This window comes from Salmo salar, chromosome 03, assembly GCF_965601325.2.
Source record: "Salmo salar chromosome 03, fSalSal1, whole genome shotgun sequence".
NCBI lineage: Eukaryota > Metazoa > Chordata > Actinopteri > Salmoniformes > Salmonidae > Salmo > Salmo salar.
Window position 1 is genome coordinate 14,784,497 of NC_138293.1, and position 24,903 is coordinate 14,809,399.

At 41.5% G+C, this 24,903-nt stretch overlaps 2 protein-coding genes across 2 annotated transcripts in view; one reads left to right on the plus strand and one right to left on the minus strand.

Annotated features, from left to right (window-relative positions):
• Positions 1-377: 377 nt before the first annotated feature.
• Positions 378-8,042, minus strand: LOC106598905 (zinc finger protein 644). The gene is made up of 6 exons (XM_014189926.3): positions 7,984-8,042; positions 3,949-6,496; positions 2,403-2,972; positions 2,112-2,237; positions 1,712-1,817; positions 378-1,453 (listed from the first exon to the last, which is right to left on the minus strand). The coding sequence occupies exons 2-6, from the start codon at positions 6,479-6,481 to the stop codon at positions 1,255-1,257; spliced, it is 3,534 nt and encodes a 1,177-aa protein (XP_014045401.2). The 5' UTR covers positions 6,482-6,496; positions 7,984-8,042; the 3' UTR covers positions 378-1,254.
• Positions 8,043-9,224: 1,182 nt separating this feature from the next.
• Positions 9,225-24,903, plus strand: part of LOC106598907 (putative ATP-dependent DNA helicase HFM1) — a 29,213-nt gene continuing 13,534 nt past the window's right edge. The window contains exons 1-16 of the mRNA XM_014189928.3: positions 9,225-9,666; positions 10,159-10,253; positions 10,369-10,481; positions 10,715-11,003; positions 11,303-11,571; positions 13,476-13,517; positions 13,633-13,703; positions 13,794-13,926; positions 14,188-14,339; positions 14,685-14,762; positions 14,989-15,144; positions 16,818-17,018; positions 17,122-17,210; positions 17,319-17,362; positions 17,501-17,602; positions 23,163-23,308. Coding sequence (XP_014045403.1) covers positions 10,183-10,253; positions 10,369-10,481; positions 10,715-11,003; positions 11,303-11,571; positions 13,476-13,517; positions 13,633-13,703; positions 13,794-13,926; positions 14,188-14,339; positions 14,685-14,762; positions 14,989-15,144; positions 16,818-17,018; positions 17,122-17,210; positions 17,319-17,362; positions 17,501-17,602; positions 23,163-23,308 — 1,956 coding nt within the window. The 5' untranslated portion in view covers positions 9,225-9,666; positions 10,159-10,182. The remainder of the gene's footprint in view (positions 9,667-10,158; positions 10,254-10,368; positions 10,482-10,714; positions 11,004-11,302; positions 11,572-13,475; positions 13,518-13,632; positions 13,704-13,793; positions 13,927-14,187; positions 14,340-14,684; positions 14,763-14,988; positions 15,145-16,817; positions 17,019-17,121; positions 17,211-17,318; positions 17,363-17,500; positions 17,603-23,162; positions 23,309-24,903) is intronic.

The window sequence follows — 24,903 nt, forward strand, 5'->3', positions numbered from 1 at the left end:
TTAATCTGGTACAACCGTTCATCTACAGTATATGCAAACCAGCCATTTGAGATACCAACTATCGCTTAAGGTTAAAATTGTGCAGTTTTGTAAAGGAAATATTTTCTGTTTCTTTAGAATAACAGTGGCCTTTATCCTGTGAATACAGATTCCTTTTGAGTTGGAACTTCATGAAGGAGTCTCAGTGGTCCAGATCAAGCAGCTGAGGGGTTCATTAAGGCGTTAGTCTCCCACACATGTACACTCCTGCGGTATCCCACTGAATGAGTTAAGTTTCAGGTATGATTTAAATTAATTAGTGGATGAAAGCAAATGGGTCCATCCTTGACAAACTAATGGTGGGACACTGCTAAAGAAAACACCACAGGTCAATCCAGTTGACTAAACTGTTTTTTATTTTTTAGAACATCACAAAAATGGTTTCAGCATCATATCTGTATGATATACATTTAAACATAAATTATTTAAAAAGACAAACAGCAATTTTTTTTAAACAGTTAAAAAACATTAAATATAGGCAACAGTTATTCATGAAAGGCAGCAACAATAAGCGCTGTGACTGCATCATTGAGAACAAAAACTGACTGATAAACCCTATTCATTTAGGAGTTAATATGCAGATAATCGCAGTATGAAACCACCCCACACCAAACTGGCATCCATGTTTTAAACCTTTTGTTCTGTGATTAACTTGCAAGCCACACTTACCCATATTGATAGGAAATCTACCTAAAGATTAGTTGATGACTCAATTTATTTTCTTACCCAGAACCCCCTCCCTGCAAACACAAATCGTAGCAATATGATCATGATTTCAATACATGTTAAAAATACAGAATTGTATTTGTCCCATTTTTGTTTTCATGTGTAGCATAAATGTAAATATCAACATACAGAGAAAAGGTGCTCCAAACTTGACCAAATGGACAGAGAATTTTTAGGAATCTGAGGTAAGAGTTGTCTCTATTGGAAATGGGTTCCACACTAATCACTGCATAAACACAAGAAAACAGTCAGCCCACATGGAATCCTATTCGTAACATGGGACATTTAAAATGTAACAATATCCAAAATGTTTAATGTGTTTTAAGAGATTAGGTAGTCATACTCCTCTGAAATTGTGTGTTGTAATAGTGGCAAGCATTTTTCAATTATGACTGTATAAAACTGTGAAGGAACATCTAATGTACAAACACATACACGCACAGGACCAAAATAGTGTTTTTTTTGTTTTTTTAACTAGGTCCCCTTGGCTTAGGAGGCAGTGTGAGTTGCCAGTGATGGGGTCTGTCTTTCAGTGGTGGTGGAGAAGGAGGGGTCCTTGGGCAATGAGGTGACCTCCCTCATGCCTGCCCCTGTGTGGGGGACACTGGTATTCATAATGTGCCTTTGTAGATGCTTTATCCAGTCCTCCTGGACTGACAAGGGGCCCTGGAAGACTAGGTCACAGAATCTGCAGAGGATCCAAGCACAGTAAGACCCCCAATCAGAAGTGGCCCTCAAAGACAGTATAAGCTACAACCTGGGTCTTAAATCTCTTTGAATGCAAATATTTTTGGTCAACTTAACATTCATTTGAAAGCGTCACTACAAATACATTGATTAGATCTTTGCCCCAACTTAAATCTTAGTGTTTATTATCAGAAAAATGTCAATGAATAATACAATAATTTACACCAACGGCATACAGTGTGGTATGTGGTCAGAGTACCTGCAGGTTAGTCTATACATCTCCTCTGGTGCGTGTGGCGTAGTGGGGGATGTCTTCTTCTTGGAACCAGGCCTCGATCTCTGCCTCCTTTGTTTACAGTCATACGCTGAAACATTAAGAACAGGGCAAGCCAGAACAATAGGCTCAGGTAAGTTTGGTATTGACTGGTGACCATGTGTGTACCGAAGCAGTGGGTCTGTGTGAGGCAGTGACATTGAAGAAAACATTGTGTTCACTGTACAGTAGTGAGGCTGTAAGCAAATGTGCAGTGGGTTTGTGTGAGGCAGTGACATTGAGGAAATCATTGTGTTCACTTTACAGTAGTGAGGCTGTAAGCAGTGTGAAGTATTGATATTACTTTGTGAACATATGCCATTGATAATGACGGGAAGGGACTTACTTGTTCCCTCCAGCAAGGCAGTCCTCTTTCGTTTTGCGTATGCCCGCAAGTGATTGGACAGACTAACACCGCTGTGGAAGGTTGCATTGCAATGGACACACACCTTCCTGTTGAATTCACCTTTCTCTGTGAAACAATATTTACAAAAATCAGTCACACTTTTGACCACATCAGCAATGGTTTTGCATGCATACAGGCACACTCCATTTGGGATTCATAACCTTCATGCTAACATTTTGTCTTTGGTTAACATCCCATCATACCATACTTTAAATTGACCCTTGGTCTTACCTGATGTAGAATTTGAGAGTGTTGAGTTTACTTGTGCTCCTCTACTGTGCTCTGTACTGGGGGGAACTGCCAGGGCGTTTCTTGCAGTTAGAGAGGAAGTCCTCAACTTTGAGTCCACCTGACACTTCCTCTTCTTCAGAATTCCTATCAAGGCACTCGAGAGTGAACCTTTCACCTCCAACTTAGTCTCTGCCTGTTTCTTATCCAATGTTTCCCCTGGTAGAGAATATGTGGGCACCAGTGATTTGGCATTGTTGTAGAGGTTCTGGATGGGATTCCGTTTAGGAGGTGTCAAATGATTAGATATGGCCTGCTTTGAGGGGATTCTGGAATGGGAGGGGATCCGTTTTTTGCCCAGAATCTGCAGAGCTCTCTGGAACTCTCTCTTGTCACGCATCAGCTCCCGGAGCAACAACATTGGGGATTTGGACTTAGTGGCGATGGTTTTGCCGAGCCGTTTCAGATGGCCCCGAACATGGTTGGACAGCCCAGTCTTATTATCAAAAGAGTCCCCACATAATGGACAGGAGTGCCCTCGGACCGGAGAGTCTTCGGACCCCAGCTTGGGCGCTGAAATAATAGCCACACAGCAGAAATAATTGGTCAAAGCATTCTTTGTATGCCAAAGAAATTAGTTCCCATCCCCACTCAAAATTAAAAACAAATATTTATTGAAAACTTAGCAGTGTACCCAATCCCGCCGACTACGCCAAAATGTGTCATGGCGAGGCCAGTACTACAGTAATAACTTCAAGGTGTGGTATTTCACATGAGCGTGATACATTAACACATCATGAACACATTGTAATGACATTAACAACCTACAAATTATTACCAAATTATTGATGAATTTGCCTGTTCAATAATGTAAACTATTCCAATCAAACCAGGTGTGTAATCTTTTTCTTACAATACTATATTTAGTTTCCTTTATTTACACCCCAACCGAGCACTACGTTCTACCACCTCTGGTCTTTTGGCCCTCCCACCCCTGCGGGAGAGCAGCTCCCGCTCAGCCCAGTTCTAAGCTCTTCTCTGTCCTGGCACACCAATGGTGGAACAGGCTTTTCCCTGAAACTAGTACAGCAGAGTCCCTGCCCATCTTCTGAAAACATCTGAAACCCTACCTCTTCAAAGTTAATAATCCCACAGCACCCCCCCACCCCCCCCAAAAAAGCCTTTTGTGAACTAAACACTTGCACGCTACTTTTTCCCCCCCTTACTAGCTCTGACTTTGCTATAGCTAATTTGAGGAAAAATATACTTGTGGTTGTCCAACCTAGCTATCTTAAGATTAATGCACTTACTGTAAGTCGCTCTGGATAAGAGCGTCTGCTAAATGACTAATATGTAAATGTAGCTAATAAAAACCATATGCATCTCTATTTAGAGGAGGTTTCTGTGAAGCCAAATGGTTGACCACTGGCTCATCTGTATAACAACATGAAGGTGACCAGCACTGTTGAACATTATATTGAAGGATCAGAATATAGCTATTCATGCAACAAAATATAATATAAGATAGAAAAATAAAGGAAATTAGTACCTTTTTTCAGTCGTTGCATTGCGACCATCTTTCGACGGATGCGGGGCTTCCGATCTTGAGAAGCCACTTGCTCCCTTGATACCACATGGCGTGCATTGTAACTCAGTCCAACCCTATGAAGATGCCCTCTCACGTGATTGGATAATCCCACACCGGACTCAAACACTGCAGGACAGTAAGGGCAGGTCTTCCGCTCCCCACTACCTTCCGAATCAGGATCTAAAAAGGATTCACTTAGAGGTACTGAGTTAGGCGCAAGGGTCTCTCCAAAAATATGTGTTTCAATGCACTCTTCCTTGACAACAAGCTTCTGCTGAGACTGCCCGTCTTGACCTTTCTCAAACATGTCTTCAGAGGGTCCAAGGACTCCCCTCATAGACATTCTTCTGCTAAAGGAATTAACAATGTACGGTTTATCTTGCTTGATTTCACTTTTATCAAGAACTTTAGTGTTGGCATCTGTGGCATAGTCACTGTACTGGAACACATCCTTATCATCACGGGCTTCCTCTTCCATATCTTCCACCATATTTAGCATCTTTGGACTTTGCAAATTTTTGGGTAAAATGAAGCAAGAGTCCTGGTCAACAGTATTGCGATAAGGGGTGGACATTTTTCTTTTGGAAGGGGACTTTTTCATAACGGCCTTTTCACAGACAGAATGTAATATATTATTCTCCAACTTAGATGCCAATAAACATTTGTGGCTATTAGAGGAAGAATTTGGATTTTCTGAAATTCCTGACAATGTTCTTCCAAAATCATGATCATTGTTGTCCCCGTTTCTGTCCTCGATAAAAGAAAAACCTGTGGTGACATCAATTTTTTCATTCCTCTGCTTGTCACGTCTTTGTCGAGACAGCAGATGATTTATTGACTTGTCAAGTTTTGACTCCGTGGGTTGAGACTTGAATCCCCTTTGTGCTCTGTGAACAATCTTATCCTTTTTGAAAAGATCGGAAATGTCATTTGAATCACAAGGGGAATCTGTTCTTTTTCTGAAAGCCTGTTTTTTTACAGAGAATTTGGATGTCAGCTCTGAAGTAAAGGAATCTACTACTGGGGGTTTCCTAATGGGGAGGTGCTTCTCAGAAGGTGGTTGTGCATACTCCTTTCTTTCTCTACACTGCAAAGCTTCATATTCTTCGTATGTCTGATTATGACGAATCGCAAGATGATTTTTGAATACGTTTTTGCTTGAGGTGCCATAAGAACAACAGTTACAGGAGAAAGAATGATGCGTTTCATCATCTTCCTTTGACTTTAACACACTGGGTTTCTCCAGCGGCTCTTCCTGGTTTTTACAGTGACCGTGCTCTTTGTTCATGTGTCTCTCAAGTTCAAACACTGTCACAGCCATGTAGTTACACTTCTTACAGTCGTAGTACCGCTTGTCCTTCTCATGAGTCTTAGCATGTTGAATAAAAGTATTTGGACAATTTGTTCCAAAAGCGCACTGGGGGCACTGTAGCCTTGCATCTGTGCCCTCATCCTTCAATTCATTCATGCCCTTGATCTCCTCCATGAGTCTCTCCCTTCTCTCCTGGTGTATGGTCATATGCCGAAGGAGGGCATTGCGAAAGCGGAACGACTGTCCACACTCCCTGCATATAAAAGGCTTTGGCATGTTGATAGGACTAGGCGGATCTGTGTGAGTCCTCATGTGCCGGTGCAAATGGGTCTTCTCCTTGAAATTGATGTTGCACTTTGTGCAAGGAAAAAACAATGGCTCTTCCTCTGAACAAGGGTCTGTCTGCGGTTTCCCATTCAATGGCGTAAGCTTGTGAGCCACACTTTGCTCATGTGGATTTTTTGCTGGCGCACTGAAAATCAGTTGCTTGATGGCCTCTACAGTTCCATTGGGATACTGGGCTTTCTTCGCTGTCGGTGATTGAGGTTTGGAGCTTTTTCTTAATAATTGGACCTTGTTGATGGGAACAGGGTCTTCTTGATCCTCATCAAATATGTCTTTTGTTGACTTGAGGCTCAAATCAGAGTAAAGTTCCTCTGAGGGATCTACCATGACCACCATGTCCATTTTGCGTTTCCTCCTCCTTTGGCTGTTTGGGGGAGGATCTGCCTTTGGTGGCTCCTCCACAGGAGAATCATCATGGTTGTCCCATAGAAACTGCATGAATTCTCTCTGAGGGTCCCAGCTTAGGGGACCCTCATAATTATCCATTGAGTTTTCGGAAGATTCCACATCGAAACCCCATATCCCTGTAGTGTCAATGTCCTGCACAGTCTTCAACTGAGTAATACTCTTTTCCTCCTCCTTTTCTGTTGACAAGCTGTTGAATTCATCTGATTCGAAGATCTGGTGTGAAGATGGTCCATTCACAGACAACACATTTGTGTTTGAGAGAACATCAAGGACACTGCTATTTTCTCTCATTGGAGAAATTTGAGGTCTGTCCAACATTTCCATAAACAACGGCATCTGATTTCTCATTGGATCCTGAAGGAGATCTAAGGGGTCCATCATAGGATCTGCATCTTTTTCGTCTTCATCAATACCGGTCAGATCAGACATTTCAGTAGCTGAACCCTAGGAAAGAAAAGAAAACATCAGAAAGATGTTGCCTTTGCCCATCTATCATCTGAGCTGGCTACTCTTGCCAGATATGGTACCACTCCTTTAAGAACTCTCTACTACCACCAGTGGTGCCTGCTATTAGTTCACACCAACAACCAAAAAAGCAGTCCAACATTACTTCTGAACGCTACTGCAAAATATGATCAACTGTATTTATGTAATTTGAGCAGCATTTGTGTAGTTAAAGATCACTTTGTCATTTGTAAACCCAACAGGGAAGAAATCTGATGTTATTTAGCCTAGTTGTAAAAAAAACAAAACTTTACACTGACACTTCTAGATGAAATTTTAAATATAAAAAAATAAAACAAGGATCTTGATGGGTTAATTCTGTTTAATTCCATTTGCTATGAACCAAACAGAACAAAACAGGGGGGATTTGTCCAATAGAAACCTGGTTTTGCTTTGTTTGGTTCTTAAATGGTAAACGGTTTCCGTAATGATTTCCCCCCAGGTGAGCACCCACCAGAATGTCTGTTTTCACATCTGTACAGAGAAAATATGGAGATGAAGCTACTATACTATTGAGATTCACCCCTCAGTCTCACTTCAATTTAGTATTTAAAATAACTTACATAGGTAAAAACCCATGAGGATTTGAATCCCCACAACATTATAGGAAAAAAATACATTTTTATAGAAAAGATGAGAATTTTCATCAACATGACCAATGAGTGGGCTATGGGTATTCCAATTTAAAGACAACTGTCAAGCAAGCCATAAATGCATGCATGTCTGATCAGAATATGCTAGTCGATCACCCCTTCCTCAAGACCGATGGGTAACGTTATGACTATTGATGAGCAGGAGACAGACGGTCGTCACTAGCTGGCACAGCCACAAAGTCATAAACCCCGCCTATTTTTAAAATGTATCTTCTTAAAATCTGATTTTGAACCTAAAGTTAACCGCACACTGCTAACCTTATGCCTAACCTTAAATTAAACGTGTGCCTAACCCTAACACTAGATTATGACCAAAAGCTTATTGTTGAATTTTTACGATATAGTCAATTTTGAGTTTGTGGCTGTGCCAGCTAGTGGAAACCGCAGTAGACAGTTCTGCATTCGTTGGTAGCTACAAACTTTCTAGCTATGTGTTGCAGCACTGCCCACCTATTCAAAAACAAAACGAAACGCAATCTTTGATTTCGAAAGCACAAACATAGCGAGCTAATTGTGGTCTTCCTCGAGCCCCATAAGGCTCCAAAGGTGTTTTACTTCTCGTTAAATCATCCTGTTGTTGGATGCTTTGCAATAGCCTACTACAGTCCATACTGTTCCATACCAAAACCCCCACCAAGACCACACAAAAAAACGGATATGTTTCAACAATACCGGAAGATGACATTGTCGTAAGATAAGATGTTAAACGTTACCGAAGAACGGTGAAAATGCAAACGATATGCACTTTAATCGTTGCATTGAATTATTGCTCACTTTCGTCTTCCAGCCATTCCACAGTCGCCATTTTCCTTGATGGTCTACGTAAGTTAAACCATTTTTGTGAGAGGGAATACAATAACAAAACAACTGCACAAATGCAAATGCACATTTGAATTGCTCAACGTTTTTCCAGTTTAGGACTACTAACATATTATATAATTCACAGTGTAATTAATGATTTCAATATACGTTCGTGATCTTTCATTGACTTTGTGTCATCGTGATAAGCTTCCCCTACAAGAAAAAGTGGTTTGTCCCAGATAAACGGCATGAAAAATCCCGAGTTGATGATCATCTACCTAGTTATCGGCGGAAGATTGGGTGAATGATACTGATAGTCGGCTTTAAATTGAATAACATATAATAAATTGACATGTTAGATGGTAATTTCCATTCGATGTAGATATGTCTTTTTTTCTCTTTTCCTCTGTCTGGATCACCTTGGTGTTTGGGAACACCTTGGGGGTCATACAGTTAGTTACTCCTCAATATAATAGCACAAGATTACTAGCAATCCAGACGCATCTTTCCTCGTTTTATTTTTAGATATAGCAACTTCATAATGCGTACAAGCAGACTGTCATATTTGCCATTTAAGTAATTAAAACTACAGCCTGCGATTTGTACATCCATTTATGGACATGATATAAAGGCCTATAACAATGCCTTATGAGCTTAGTTTAATAACACAACCAGAACCCAAAGTAAAAGCTTGTTTTACTCCATTGTCTGTAAACAAATGATGTATACCTCAAAACATGAGAATGTTGATCCTGATGGATGGCCCTCGCAGCCTATGAATTTGAAAGTGGTTAGAATTCTTCACCCCATTCCTCCGCTGTTTAACAAGACAAGTGGCGGGGCGTAGATGTAGTTGTTTTTCGAGTCCCAGACTGTGGCTTTAATGTTACAGTCAGTTGTGTCTAAGTCAGTGGCGGTTCTCGACCATTTAAACTGGGGGGGCCAAGCTGGGGCCAGTTGTACTGTTAGAGGGGCCAGTTACATTAGACGTTATTGTTGTCATATCGTTTTCTTCACTGCATTGCCCGCATTAGCAGGCAACAGACCATGTTCATAATCATCATCGTTGCCACTGTCTAATAACGGATGTAAAAAAAGAAAGATAGCAAAAATTAGTTATGTAATTTTTTTTTCATACTCCACATTTAGGGGGGCCACAAGAGGGTCCAAAATTGTTCTCCCCCCCCCCCCCCCCCCCAGAACCGCTAGTGGTCTAAGTGTGCTCTTACCTGTTCAACATAGTTTTTTCCCCACAGATGTTTCAATCATAATCTTAAGGGATTTTGAAATACCATATAAATGTTCATGTGCCGAATGTGTAGGCTATATCTGACAGCAGGTTGTTTCGAAACCTGTCAGTCGTTTTGGCGTCAAGAGGCAGCCGCAGCGCGCGCACAACAATCACCAGCTGGCTAGCTCTTAGCTAGCTAGTTGTCGGATACATAAACGAACTGTCTAGCTAGCTAGCTAGCTAGCGTACATTATTGAGCGGCTTGATTCTAAATCAATCCTTACGATATATGAATTATAATTACTAGTTAGGCATCGTTTGAGTTGCCCATCAATCATCTGAGCTGGCCTAACTCCCGGACGGAGCGAAGATAGAGCATTGGGAGTCTAGGCTCAAGACTAGTGAGCTAGACCACACCGAAACAGGTAGGCTAAATGTACTTCACTTAGCTAGCAACCGGAATTATCTATTTCCACGCTACTAGTCAGTTTGAAATGGAATACGAATTAACATACTCTCATCCGTATGGTCATAATAAACTGTTATTTTGTCAAATAAGTCGCTTACATGAAAGCGAGCGAACTAGCCTGCCTAGCTAGTTAGCTACCGTTAGCTTGCTTGGTAGCGAACTGTTAGGTCCATTACAAGACTGCCATCTTGCGTTGATCTGATGTAGTGTCTTCAACACCTTTTGAAAACAACCTGAGGCCTTAGCACAAAAACTATTTATGGTTTAAAGTATGACGACAATTATGATATTTTATGAGGTCTAGACAGGCTACTGATTCAATCCCTCCCAGTTGCTGCAAACCTAGGCAGAACCTATAAAGACTTCTGTTGTGGCAACATTTCCCTGAAATGGCTGTCAGGTGTTTGCTGCATATACCATGGTTACTTCTAACTTTGTAATTCTACAGATGACTGTTACATGAACTGGCAAGATGTTGGACTCAGAAGAGTGTACTTTGTCCCTGGATAACTTGTTCTTTGAGAGGCCAGTTGTCCACAAAGTGTGAGTTGTCAGAAACAACCTACATGCCCTCCTAAATGTATATTTAGCTAGGAACTGTGCTATTGTTATGAAGGACGCTTGCTCAACCCTTTTCCTGCCTTGGTCCTGTCTCCAGAAAGCCACTTTGTCAAGAGCAGAGTTCTTGGCAGTTGGAACCCCCTCCATCCCTCTCCCAGATTCCAGCCACTCAGGACATCCAGAAAGAGGCAGAGGATCTTTCATCATTTAGTAAGTTACATTTGAAATGATTCAATTCAGTCAATACTGTAAGGGCCTGGGCCAGATTCCCGGAGCCAGATTAAGCATAGTCCTAGACTAAAATGCATTTACCATCATTTTTTTCTTTAAGACTAGGCTTAATTTGGGTCTTACACCAGCCCTAGGAGTCAGGATTTTGTTTCATGTCATGTCAGTCCCTGTCAGTCATTACATCATCATGTCTTCTATCATCTCCAATGCAGGTTTCTCTCAGAGGTCCAAGAAATTCATTCCCCCTTTGAAAAGAACAGTCGGCAATGATGGTTTCATACCAAAGAACACAGATTTTAATCAGATTACCAGTGATGGAGGAAAAGAACCTGAGCGCCAGGGCGGGTGTGCTCTCTGGTCTCAGGAAGACTTCATGAACAATTCCCAGGATTCCACAATGGTCAGCAGAGGTCGAACTGAAACCCCACAGGAGTCCGGTCAAGCGCTGGAGCAGAGACATTTTCCTCTGGACTTCAGCCAAAGCCCACCTATACGGAGAAGGTAAACCATTCAAATTAAGCTACTGAGTGTGTATACTTTGCATTCAGAATACATAGTAAATGTCAGTTGCTGTCTTTTTTTTCTCCAACCATGTGTCTTATTCAGATACTATTGTTTTGCCATGTAATGAGTGTAAAAAAAATAAATACCTTTATCGTACATTTGGCAAAGCCCGTCTGAAATGTAATCTTCTTTATCAAAGATATGGCTGTACTAGTTACATCATGATATGTGGGATATTACTGCAAGCACTTACGATCTATCTGCCCGTTAATGAAATCATCTTGTTCTCGTTACAGTTTGTTCAAACCTTTCATTGGTCAGGTGCTGAACAGTGGCGCAGACTTGAACACCCACCACAGCCAGGCAAGACCCAGAGCGCAGCAAACCTTCAACCAGGTTTCCATGGCGACAGAGCCTAGGCTGGCGAGCCAGTCAGCAGCAGGCCCCAGCCCCCTCAGCGGGCTGGGTCCGGCTGCAGCCCGGGGACCCCCACCGCAGACACCGGACAAGGGAACCAAGAGGGCTAACGTCCTCCCCATGACACCCCAGCCCCTTCAGATACAAGGTAGTACCGCACAGAAAGAAATTATATATATATATATATATATACTACCATTCAAAAGTTTGGGGTCACTTAGAAATGTCCTGGTTTTTGAAAGAAAAGCCAGTTTTTTGTCCATTAAAATAACATAAAATTGATCAGAAATGCAGTAAACATTGTTAATGTTGTAAATTACTATTACTGCTGGAAACGACTGATTTAAAAAAAAAATGGAATATCTACATAGGCGTACAGAGGCCCATTATCAGCAACCATCACTCCTGTGTTCCAATGGCACGTTGTGTTAGCTAATCCAAGTTTATCATTTTAAAAGGCTAATTGATCATTAGAAAACCCTTTTGCAATTATGTTAATACGGCTGAAAACTGTTGTTCTGATTTAAAGAAGCAATTAAAATGGCGTTCTTTAGACTAGTTGAGTATCTGGCGCATCAGCATTTGTGGGTTCGATTACAGGCTCAAAATGGCCAGAAACAAAGAACTCGTCAGTCTATGCTTGTTCTGAGAAATGAAGGCTATTCCATGTAAGAAATTGCCAAGAAACTGAAGATCTCGTACAACGATGTGTACTACTCCCTTCACACAACAATGCAAACTGGCTCTAACCAGATAGAAAAAGGACTGGGAGGCCCCGGTGCACAACTGAGCAAGAGGACAAGTACATTAGCGTGTCTAGTTTGAGAAACAGACGCCTCACAAGTCCTCAACTGGCAGCTTCATTAAATAGCACCCGCAAAACACCAGTCTCAACGTCAACAGTGAAGAGGCAACTCCGGGATGCTGGTCTTCTAGGCAGAGTTCCGCTGTCCAGTGTCTGTTCTTTTGCCCATCTTAATCTTTTCTTTTTATTGGCCAGTCTGAGATATGGCTTTTTCTTTGCAACTCTGCTTAGAAGGCCAGCATCCCGGAGTTGCCTCTTCACTGTTGACGTTGAGACTGGTGTTTTGCGGGTACTATTTAATGAAGCTGCCAGTTGAGGACTTGTGAGGCGTCTGTTTCTCAAACTAGACACGCTAATGTACTTGTCCTCTTGCTCAGTTGTGCACCGGGGCCTCCCAGTCCTTTTTCTATCTGGTTAGAGCCAGTTTGCGTTGTTGTGTGAAGGGAGTAGTACACAGCGTTGTACGAGATCTTCAGTTTCTTGGCAATGTCTCACATGGAATAGCCTTCATTTCTCAGAACAAGAATAGACTGACGAGTTCTTTGTTTCTGGCCATTTTGAGCCTGTAATTGAACCCACAAATGCTGACGCTCCAGATACTCAACTAGGCTAAAGAAGGCAAGTTTTATTGCTTCTTTAATCAGGACAACAGTTTTCAGCTGTACTAACATAATTGCAAAAGGGTTTTCTAATGATCAATTAGCCTTTTAGATTAGCTAACACAACGTGCCATTGGAAGACAGGAGTGATGGTTGCTGATAATGGACCTCTGTACGCCTATGTAGATATTCCATAAAAAAAAAACGTTTCTAGCTACAATAGTCATTTACAACATTAACAATGTCTACACTGTATTTCTGATCAATTTGATGTTATTTTAATGGGCAAAAAAATTGCTTTTCTTTCAAAGACAAGGACATTTCTAAGTGACCCAAAACTTTTGAACGGTAGTAATATATATATATATATATATATATATATATATATATATATTATTTATTTATTTATTTATTTATATTATATTGCTATGATGTATTGTAGCTGAATAATGTACTCAGGTTTAATGGTCATGGCAGCAGCTGTCACTGTTCTTTAGGGCTTGATGAGGTGAAACGAGGTGAACCCTACCCAATGCCCTCTTCGCTGTAATAGCACACAATTACCACTAGGGGTGGCCAATATCTCCCATTTTGACTGGAATTGGTTTGGATATTGAAATATAAATAGATTTATTGTTTTCATATCAGGTACTTCTGGGCCTGGGATACTCCGACCAGTCTCTGAAATCCGTATCCTTTCTCACCCTTAGCACAAGTAATTACTGTTGAAATACATTAAACTTAAATAAATCCACAAATCTATTTTAGTTGGAATATGTTTGTATACTTAATCAAAGTAATACAGATGGAAAATTCAGATCTGTCTTCAAAGAGTTCCCTTACTTCAACTATGTCCAGTCCAAAGCCCTGGACGATGTAAGCGCATCTACACTTTATTCAATCTTCAACCTTTATCATCAAAACAATATCTGTGATTGATTTCTTGGAACAAAATGCTTTTTGCAGGTTCTTTACACAGGAAAGAATGTTGTGGCTTGTGCTCCTACTGGTTCAGGTAAGACAGTGCTCTTTGAGTTGGCCATCATCCACCTGCTGATGGAAACCACAGAGCCCTGGAGAAACGTCAAAGCTGTTTATAGTAAGTAATGTCACATCAGGACCATCCGTTTCTTAGTATAATTTTACAAAGCAATAGATTACATGTACTAAGACATCAACAGCCAATCTAAAACACCATGAGCCAGTTAAAGCTACTGTATGGGTTAAGCTAGCTAACACATGTCATTTTTGACCTGATTACATTCACACTTTCAAAGTGTTCAAAATGTATATGTTGTATTTTAAGCATTTATTAAATGAAAACTGTTTATTAAATTTCATTTAATGTTATTCTCTTTAGTGGCCCCCATCAAAGCTCTATGCAGCCAGCGCTTTGAGGACTGGAAGAAGAAATTCCAGCCTCTGGGCCTGAGCTGCAAGGAGCTGACCGGAGACACAGAGATCGACGACTTCTTTGAGATTCAGGACGCCCATATCATCATGACCACACCTGTAAGTGAAAATGTATCCCAGTGTACATGTCGCATTAAAGCACGTCACTAGCAGCCATTTTGTTTCTGTGTAATATGTAGCAGAATGATGTGGCTGATCCTGTGACCATAGCAACCATCCATTGAAGAACAAGCAGACAGGATTCCCATGTTTGTCATGCAAACAGGGCTTGGGTATACAAGAATAGATACATTTTTGTTTTGAGAGTGTGTGGATGCACTGTGTTATATCAAGATAATTCATTAGAAGATTCATAAAAAAAAACATGAACTGACCAACTGTTAATTTAACACTTCATTAACCAGTTCTCGATAAAGCTCAGACACATTTCTCTGTTCCTCCCAGGAAAAATGGGACAGCATGACCAGGAAGTGGAGGGATAACTGCCTGCTGCAGTTGGTCCGGCTTTTCCTTATTGACGAGGTCAGTGAATATGTCTAAGTCGCTACTTCATGTTCTGTTAAAAATTCCCTCAGGTATCACTGCAACCGTAGACTTGGTCAAATAACACTCTGAAACAGTTTGGACAGACTGATTGTGTTCTATTGTTTCTTAATTTGTCATTGTACTTAGTAGTGCATATCTGTCTAGTATTATGTTATGTGTTTCATTGACAACTAAATATACTCAATTTTGGCTCTGTTTCTAGGTGCACGTGGTGAAGGACACTACGCGTGGAGCGACACTAGAGGTGGTGGTGAGCAGGATGAAGGCGGTCCATGCCTACCGTGCAGCAGAGAACCCCCAGGAGGACCTCTCCATGAGATTTGTGGCCGTCTCCGCCACCATTCCCAATATCAAGGATGTAAGTGGCTGAGGGGCCAAGAGGGGTGATGGCACACTTTGGTCATATTCTAATACTCTAAAGAGGTTTCCTTCACTATAGTCCTTCTTTCCCTTTCTGATACGTGCATCTCCATCAGTGGTGGAAAAAGTACCCAACTCTCATACTTGAGTAAAAGTAAAGATACCTTAATAGAAAATGACTCAAGTAAAAGACACCCAGTAAAATACTACTTGAGTAAAAGTCTAAAAGTATTTGGTTTGAAATATATATAAGTATCAAAAGTAAAAGTATAAATAATTTCAAATTCCTTATTTTAACCTCTTTGGGCTAGGGGGCAGTATTTCGTAGTCCGGATTAAAAGCACGCCCATAGTAAACTCCCTTCTACTCAGGCCCAGAGCTAGGATATGCATATTATTAGTAGATTTGGATAGAAAACACTCTGAAGTTTGTAAAACTGTTTGAATGATGTCTGTGAGTATAACAGAACTCATATGGCAGGAGAAAACCTGAGAAAAATCCAACCAGGAAGTGGGAAATCTGAGGTTTGTAGTTTTTCAAGTGATTGCATATCCAATATACAGTGTAAATGGGGTCATATTGCACTTCCTAAGGCTTCCACTAGATTTCAACAGTCTTTAGAATGTTTCATGCTTCTACTGTGAATAAGGAGAGAATAAGAGCTATTGGAATCAGGTGTCTGGAAAATTGCCATGAGCTCAGTCATGCGCGTGGCTGTGAGAGCGAGCTGAGTTCCTTTTCATTTCTTAAGACATAGGAATTGTCCGGTTGGAATATTATTGAAGATTTATGATAAAAACATCCTAAAGATTGATTCTATACATAAGAAGTAAAAGACACCCAGTAAAATACTACTTGAGTAAAAGTCTAAAAGTATTTGGTTTAAAATATATTTAAGTATCAAAAGTAAAAGTATAAATCATTTCAAATTCCGTATTTTAAGCAAACCAGATGGCACCATTTAAAAAAAAATGTTTTTTTATTTGTATTATTATTTTTTTAATGGAAAGCCAGGGGCACACTCCAACATTCAGACCTGATTTACAAACGAAGCATGTGTGTTTAGTGAGTCCACAAGATCAGAGGCAGTAAGGATGACCAGGGATGTTTGGTTGATAAGTGAGTGAATTTGAATCTTTTCCTGTCCTGCTAAGCATTCAAAATGTAACGAGTACTTTTGGGTTCAAGGAAAATGTATGAAGTAAAAAGTACAATATTTTCTTAAGGAATGTAGTAAAGTAAAAGTAGTCAAAAATATAAATAGTAAAGTACATATAGTAGTGCTTTAAAGTATTTTTACTTAAGTACTTTACACCACTGATTTCCATCAGTGGAGGCTGCTGAGGGGAGGACGGCTCATAGTAACGGCTGGAATGGAGTCAATGGAATGGTATCAACCAACATGGAAACCATATTTGATACCATTCCATTGACTCCATTCCAGCCATTATTATGAGCCGTTCTCTCTTCAGCCTACACTGATCTCCATATATTGTTATGTTGTTCTTATCTCTCCCGTCCTGTCTCCTTCAAAAAGAGTAAGGGAATAGGAAATAGGGAAGGAGAGGAGGAGGCTTCTTGGAAGTATTGCTATTTACCAATTATCATTAAACAGAGCATTTTTTAAAGAAATTCCCTCTCCTCACTGTGTTCAATGGTTTGACATGTCAGATAGCAGACTGGCTGTGTGACAACAGAGGCCCTGCTACTTGTCTGGAGATGGATGAGAGTCACAGACCTGTAAAACTGAGGAAAGTAGTACTGGGTTTCCCCTGCAGCAGCAACCAGACTGAGTTCAAGTTCGACCTGTCACTCAACTACAAGATGGCCAACATCATCCAGACCTACTCTGACCAGAAACCAACTCTTGTTGTGAGGAACTCTCTTTGTGTGTCTGAAATGTAGACATGACCAGCACCATATTTGTAAGTATTGCCATTGTTAATAGCTCACACATGGGATTTTTTTTAAACAGTTTTGCTCAACAAGGAAAGGAGTCCAGCAGTCAGCCGCTGTTCTGGCCAAGGATGCCAGGTTCATCATGAGGATTGAGCACAAACAAAGGTTTGAGCTACTTACCTTTTTTATTCTCTACAGATGTACAGGTACTCAATACAAATGTCTTGCTGTTTAGTTAGATCTGATTGAATCGTTGGAATCTTCTGTTTGCAGGTTGATGAAGTATGCGAACTCTCTCCTGGACTCAAAACTCAGAGGTCGGTGGATAATTTAGGGTTAATAATTTATATTCCTTCTCTTCTGTATCATGTAGGCAAACATTTCTCTTTGATTTGAATATAACTATTATTGCATTAGAATGTGAAATCACTAGCCCGGCATTTTCTCTATTCCAGACCTGGTGACGTTTGGGGTTGGTTTCCACCACGCCGGGGTAGACGTGTCAGACAGGAAGGTGATTGAAGAGGCCTTCACCATGGGAGACCTGCCTGTACTGTGTAAGCATTAGGACCTTCACCATGGGAGACCTGCCTGTACTGTGTAAAGGCAATCACACATCGCAACGAATGTGGATCTAGCGTTCGTCTGCCCGTCGTTCAGCGCGATGCGTTTTACATGCTGACCACACCGCTCGCGTCGCATGTGCGAGCGTTGCAAAATAAATGTACACATACATGTTATTCAATCATTGCACACACACTGCTCAAGCGTCAGCGGGCATCTACGTAGCCAGGCACTAAAATAGAACTTGGTTCTATTTTTGACGCTTGATGTGCTGCAAGTCCTGCCTCTCCCATCTCATTGGTTTTTAGGAGCATATACCAACGTGGGTGATTGAAAGATGAACTGAGGTCCACACTCCAGTCCCGTTGGTGGTGGTAATGCACCTTAAAGTTGGTTGCCAACTACCATATAAAGTCCAAAGAACAAGAAGAAGCCTGAAGGAGGAGAGATTACTAGAAACTAACTCGGTTTACCCTTTTATCTGTGGATTCATTGTCGGAGTAGAGGACCATGTGGTAAAATAACAACTCAATGTTTCAGGTAAAATAACAACCCAATGTTTATATCCCAAGACAAATTAGCTAGCTACAGCAAGCTAGCTAGCTAAATTGCCAAAAAAGTTTAATGCTTTTCGACCTGCCCCCAAATTAATATAGTTGGTTCAGAGTTTGTTTTGATATTTCAACCTCATGATCGCGTCTGGTGTGGGTGGACAAAATCAACATGCGCACGAGCGGTCTGGTCAGCATGTTGGACCACGCGCTGTAGATGTCAGACTGCAGACATTTCTCATAGTTCGCAAATCAAGTTCAGAGGTGCTAAGTACACTCGTCCAGCAAACGCTATTGGTGTATCTGAGCCCTAACACGCTGACCAAACCACAATCGCGCACAAGTACATTTTGTTCACCCACACCAGACGCGATCAGGACACACAGGTTGAAATGCACAAGGTCCTTTACTCTGACAATTAATCCACAGATAAAACGGTAAATCAAATTAGTTTCTCGTCATCTCCTCCTTCCTTCAGGCTTCTTTTTCTTTGGACTTTATATGGCGGTTGGCAACCAACTTTAAGGTGCACTACCACCACCAACGGGACTGGAGTGTGGACCTCAGTTCATCTTTCAATCACCCACGTGGGTATATGCTCCTAAAAACCAATGAGGAGATGGGAGAAGCAGGACTTGCAGCGTGTTGAGCGTCACAAATAGAACCAAGTTCTATTTTAGTGCCTGGCTACGCTGACGCTCGAGCAGTGTGTGTGCAATGATTGAATAACATGTATGTGTACGTTTATTTTGCAATGCACGCGACGAGAGCGCTGTGTTCAGCATGTAAAGCCGTCCACATGCTTCCCAGCCAAAACAGTTTGTGCATATATAATGATGACATTTTGTGGCGATTTGTTCGTTTGGACTTCGGCTAGGGTTTTTTCAGCTGTTCGGACAAACATTTTTTTCTTGAGGCAAGCCGAGGTCGGTAGCTGAAGTCTACGACCCCTCATCGGCAATTGGTCAACAGTAGGGCTTCTTCAATTAAATGCCTGTTGTCATTCAACGAAAGACGACTCGTCCTCATGCACATTTCTTCACTTGAGAAATACTGCACCAAACATCCTAGACAGTTGCAAAATCTCCTCTGCAAAAACGTCAAACTTTATGACATTTCTTGAGTTATCTTAGGTTACTTGACTATTTTTAGTAAATACAAATTATTAATTTCAACTGCATCAATCAACCCTTCATCGATTCCCGCTATCTAAATCTACTCATTGTTCTTTGTGTCCACAAGAGCATTAGTGAGGTCGGGCACTGATGTTGGGCGATTAGGCCTGGCTCGCAGTCGGCGTTCCAATTCATCACAAAGGTGTTCGATGAGGTCAGGGCTCTGTGCAGGCCAGTCAAGTTCTTCCACACCGATCTCGACAAACCATTTCTGTATAGACCTCGCTTTGTGCACGGGGGGCATTGTAATGCTGAAACAGGAAAGGGCCTTCCCCAAACTTTTCCCACAAAGTTGGAAGCACAGAATAGTCTAGAATGTCATTGTATGCTGTAGCGTTAAGATTTCCCTTTACTGGAAGTAAAGGGCCTAGCCCTAACCATGAAAAACAGCCTCAGACCATTATTCCTCATCATCCAAAATGTACAGTTGGCACTATGCATTGGGGCAGGTAGCATTCTCTTGGCATCCGCCAAACTCAGATTCGTCCGTCGGACTGCCAGATGGTATTATTGACTGTGTGTTTTGTTTATTCCATGTGTAACTCTGTGTTGTTGTATGTGTCGATTTGCTATGCTTTATCTTGGCCAGGTCGCAGTTGCAAATGAGAACTTGTTCTCAACTAGCCTACCTGGTTAAATAAAGGTGAAATAAAATAAAATGGTGAACCGTGATTCATCACTCCAGAGAACGCGTTTCCACTGCTCCAGATCTGATGGTGGCGAGCTTTACACCCCTCCAGCCGCCGCTTGGCATTGCGCATGGTGATCTTATGTTTGTGTGCGGCTGCTTGGCAATGGAAACCCATTTCATGAAGCTCCGATGAACAGTTATTGTGCTGAAGTTGCTTCCAGAGGCAGTTTGGAACTCGGTAGTGAGTGTCGCAACCTATGACAGACCACTTTGGTGCTGAGCCATTGTTACTCCTTGACGTTTCCAATACACAATAACAGCACTTACAGTTGACCGGGCAGCTCTAGCAGTGCAGAAATTTGAGGAACTGACTTGTTGGAACAGGGGCATCCTATGACGGTGCCACATTGAAAGTCATCGAGCTCTTCAGTAAGGCCATTCTCCTGCCAATGTTTGTTTATGGAGATTGCATGGCTGTGTGCTCGATTTTATATACCTGTCAGCAACGGGTGTGGCTGAAATAGCCGTATCCCCTAATTTGAAGGGGTGTCCACATACTTTTGTATATATAGTGTATATGTGGTAAAGTGAAAATCTGATGCCCTGTAGGCTACAGTCAAAGACGGCAGAACACATTTTTTGACGGGGTGCAGGATTTTTTGTTGTTGCCTGATTTGGATATTTCTGCTTATAATTGGCAACATTTTGTAAGGCTATTTGTTAGTCAACTTGGCTGTAATTAGATACATGCAGCTTCTCTTCTGTCATTATATGTTGTCCTAGAAGACTAAATAAACCCTTGCTCACCAGAATAATGTCATAGATCGATTGAAGCATTCATTCTATCTAGCTGACATCGGTAAAGTTTTCTGTCATCTTTCGCAGAGCAAAGACATTTAGGGACTGGGGAGAAAATACAACAACAAAGAAACACAGGAAAGATTTAATGTGCAAAATGTCCAAATTACATCAGTTTGACCGGTTGTAAGGGGAAATAATGCTGTGAAAACAACCCAACGTGTTTCTGATAAGATTTCAGTTTCGGCTTCGATGCATATTTAATATGGTTGAAATACTGTCAACTTTTATGAAGAGAGCACCTCTACAGATGGTATCTAACTGAGCATTGCATTCTCTCAAGATGCATAAATAAATAAATCTTATTTCTTCACAAGTCCAAATTTTGCCTACATTTAGTGCTTCGTTTTGTTTTTGCCTCTGTGGATTGAAGTTAACTTTTTTTTGCTCGTTCCCAAAACCATTATTTGGCAATTGGCTGTGTAGGCTATTTAGCGTGTGTACAGTTAGGCCCTAAAGCTTAGGCTTATGCACTAATTCCAGGTAGCATAAATGTGCAAAGCTGATACAGACATACCCAATACCACTCAAAGCTGTAATCGCCGCCAAAGGTGCTTCTACAAAGTATTCACTCGGGGGTGTGAATACTTATCTAACTTAGATATTTCTGTATTTCATTTTCAATAAATGTGCGCAAAAAAAACATGTTTTTACTTGTCATTAATGGGGTATTGTGTGTAGATGGGTGAGGGGATTTTTTTTTTTTAAATCATTTTGAATTCAGGCTGTCAAGGGATATGAATACTTTCTGAAGGCAGTGTACAGTGCTGATTTTGTATGTTTGCCCACTGACAAACAAATGATCAGTCTATAATTTTAATGGTAGGTTTATTTGAACAGTGAGAGAAATAATCCAGAAAAACGCATGTCAAAAATGTTATAAATTGATTTGCATTTTAATAAGGGAAATAAGTATTTGACCCCCTCTCAATCAGAAAGATTTCTGGCTCCCAGGTGTCTTTTATACAGGTAACGAGCTGAGATTAGGAGCACACTCTTAAAGGGAGTGCTCCTAATCTCAGTTTGTTACCTGTATAAAAGACACCTGTCCACAGAAGCAATCAATCAATCAGATTCCAAACTCTCCACCATGGCCAAGACCAAAGAGCTCTCCAAGGATGTCAGGGACAAGATTGTAGACCTACACAAGGCTGGAATGGGCTACAAGACCATCGCCAAGCAGCTTGGTGAGAAGGTGACAACAGTTGGTGCGATTATTCGCAAATGGAAGAAACACAAAATAACTGTCAATCTCCCTCGGCCTGGGGCTCCATGCAAGATCTCACCTCATGGAGTTGCAATGATCATGAGGACGGTGAGGAATCAGCCCAGAACTACACGGGAGGATCTTGTCAATGATCTCAAGGCAGCTGGGACCATAGTCACCAAGAAAACAATTGGTAACACACTACGCCGTGAAGGACTAAAATCCTGCAGCGCCCGCAAGGTCCCCTGCTCAAGAAAGCACATATACATGCCCATCTGAAGTTTGCCAATGAACATCTGAATGATTCAGAGGACAACTGGGTGAAAGTGTTGTGGTCAGATGAGACCAAAATGGAGCTCTTTGGCATCAACTCGTCGTGTTTGGAGCAGGAGGAATGCTGCCTATGACCCCAAGAAACCATCCCCACCGTCAAACATGGAGGTGGAAACATTATGCTTTGGGGGTGTTTTTCTGCTAAGGGGACAGGACAACTTCACCGCATCAAAGGGACGATGGACGGGGCCATGTACCGTCAAATCTTGGGTGAGAACCTCCTTCCCTCAGCCAGGGCATTGAAAATGGGTCGTGGATGGGTATTCCAGCATGACAATGACCCAAAACACACAGCCAAGGTAACATAGGAGTGGCCCAAGAAGAAGCACATTAAGGTCCTGGAGTGGCCTAGCCAGTCTCCAGACCTTAATCCCATAGAAAATCTGTGGAGGGAGCTGAAGGTTCGAGTTGCCAAACGTCAGCCTCGAAACCTTAATGACTTGGAGAATATCTGCAAAGAGGAGTGGGACAAAATCCCTCCTGAGATGTGTGCAAACCTGGTGACCAACTACAAGAAACGTCTGACCTCTGTGATTGACAACAAGGGTTTTGCCACCAAGTATTAAGTCATGTTTTGCAGAGGGGTCAAATACTTATTTACCTCATTAAAATGCAAATCCTTTTATAACATTTTTGACATGCGTTTTTCAGGATTTCTTTGTTGTTATTTTGTCTCTCACTGTTCAAATAAACCTACCATTAAAATTATAGACTGATCATTTCTTTGTCAGTGGGCAAACGTACAAAATCAGCAGGGGGATCAAATACTTTTTTCCCTCACTGTATGTGGTTTCTTAGTTACAACCAGTACTCTGGCGATGGGGGTGAACCTACCAGCCCACCTGGTGGTGATCAAGTCCACCATGCACTACATCGGGGGCGCCTGCAAGGAGTACAGCGACGCCGACATGCTGCAGATGATTGGCCGAGCAGGCCGGCCACAGGTACAGATTATAGACACGCCCTCTAGTCCCAGCATCCTTAGCACCACAGGATCCAAATCATAGTCCAAAACCAGCTCCTATTTTTATATTTTACCTTTATTTAACTAGGCAAGTCAGTTAAGAACAAATTCTTATTTACAATGATGGCCTAGGAACAGTGGGTTAACTGCCTTGTTCAGGGGTAGAACGACAAATTTTTGCCTTGTCAGCTCGATCTAGCAACCTTTCGGTTACTGGCCCAATGCTTTAACCACTAGGCTACCTGCTGCCCCAGCGGGCAAAAGTAGTTGCGTGCTATGCATTAGGAAAAACTAGTAGAAATTAGGTAATTACAAAGTGTTATGTTCATTATGACATTTCTACTAGTTTTGCTTGATTTGTGTGCCCATTCTGTATTTTCATATCTGAGTGCATTGGATAAGAAAATGAGTCATAGTTTTTTCACAATATACAGTGCCTTGCAAAAGTATTCAGACCACTTGGATTTCTTCATTTTATTGTGTTACAAAGTGGGATTATAATTGAGGTGTCATTTTTTTGTCAACAATCTACACAAAATGCACTGTCAAAGTGGAAGAAAAATGTATAACTACAAAATATAGCCGTTGCATAAGTATTCAGCTCCCTGAGTCAATACACATTAGAAACACATTTGACATCAATTACAGATGTGAGTCTTCTTGGGTAAGTCTATAAGAGCTTTGCACACCTGGATTATGCAATATTTGCCCATTATTCTTTTCAAAATTCTTCAAGCTCTGTCAATGTGTTGGGGATCATGGCTAGACAGCAAGTTTTGCCATAGATATTCAAGCAGATTTAAGTCAAAACTTTAACTTGGCCACTCAAAAACATTCACTGTCTTCTTGGTAAGCAACTCCCGTGTAAATGTGGCCTTATGTTGTAGGTTATTGTCCTGCTGAAAGGTGAATTCCTCTTCCAGTTTCTGGTGTACAACTGTGTACAACTCCCTTCACAGAACAACTCAAACGGGCTCGAACCAGAATAGAAAGACGAGTGGGAGGCCCCGGTGCACAACTGAGCAAGAGGACAAGCACATTAGATAGTCTAGTTTGAGAAACAGACGCCTCACAAGTCCTCAACTGGCAGCTTCATTAAATAGTACCCGCAAAACACCAGTCTCAACGTCATCATTGAAGAGGCGACTCCGGGACGCTGGCCTTCCTCGCAGAGTTGCAAAGAAAAAGCCATATCTCAGACTGGCCAATAAAAATAAAAGATTAAGATGGGCAAAAGAACACAGACACTGGACAGAGGAACTCTGCCTAGAAGACCAGCATCTCGGAGTCGCCTCTTCACTGTTGACGTTGAGACTGGTGTTTTGCGGGTACTATTTAATGAAGCTGCCAGTTGAGGACTTGTGAGGCGTCTGTTTCTCAAACTAGACTATCTAATGTGCTTGTCCTCTTGCTCAGTTGTGCACCGGGGCCTCCCACTCGTCTTTCTATTCTGGTTAGAGCCCGTTTGAGTTGTTCTGTGAAGGGAGTTGTACACAGCGTTGTACGAGATCTTCAGTTTCTTGGCAATTTCTCGCATGGAATAGCCTCCATTTCTCAGAACAAGAATAGACTGAC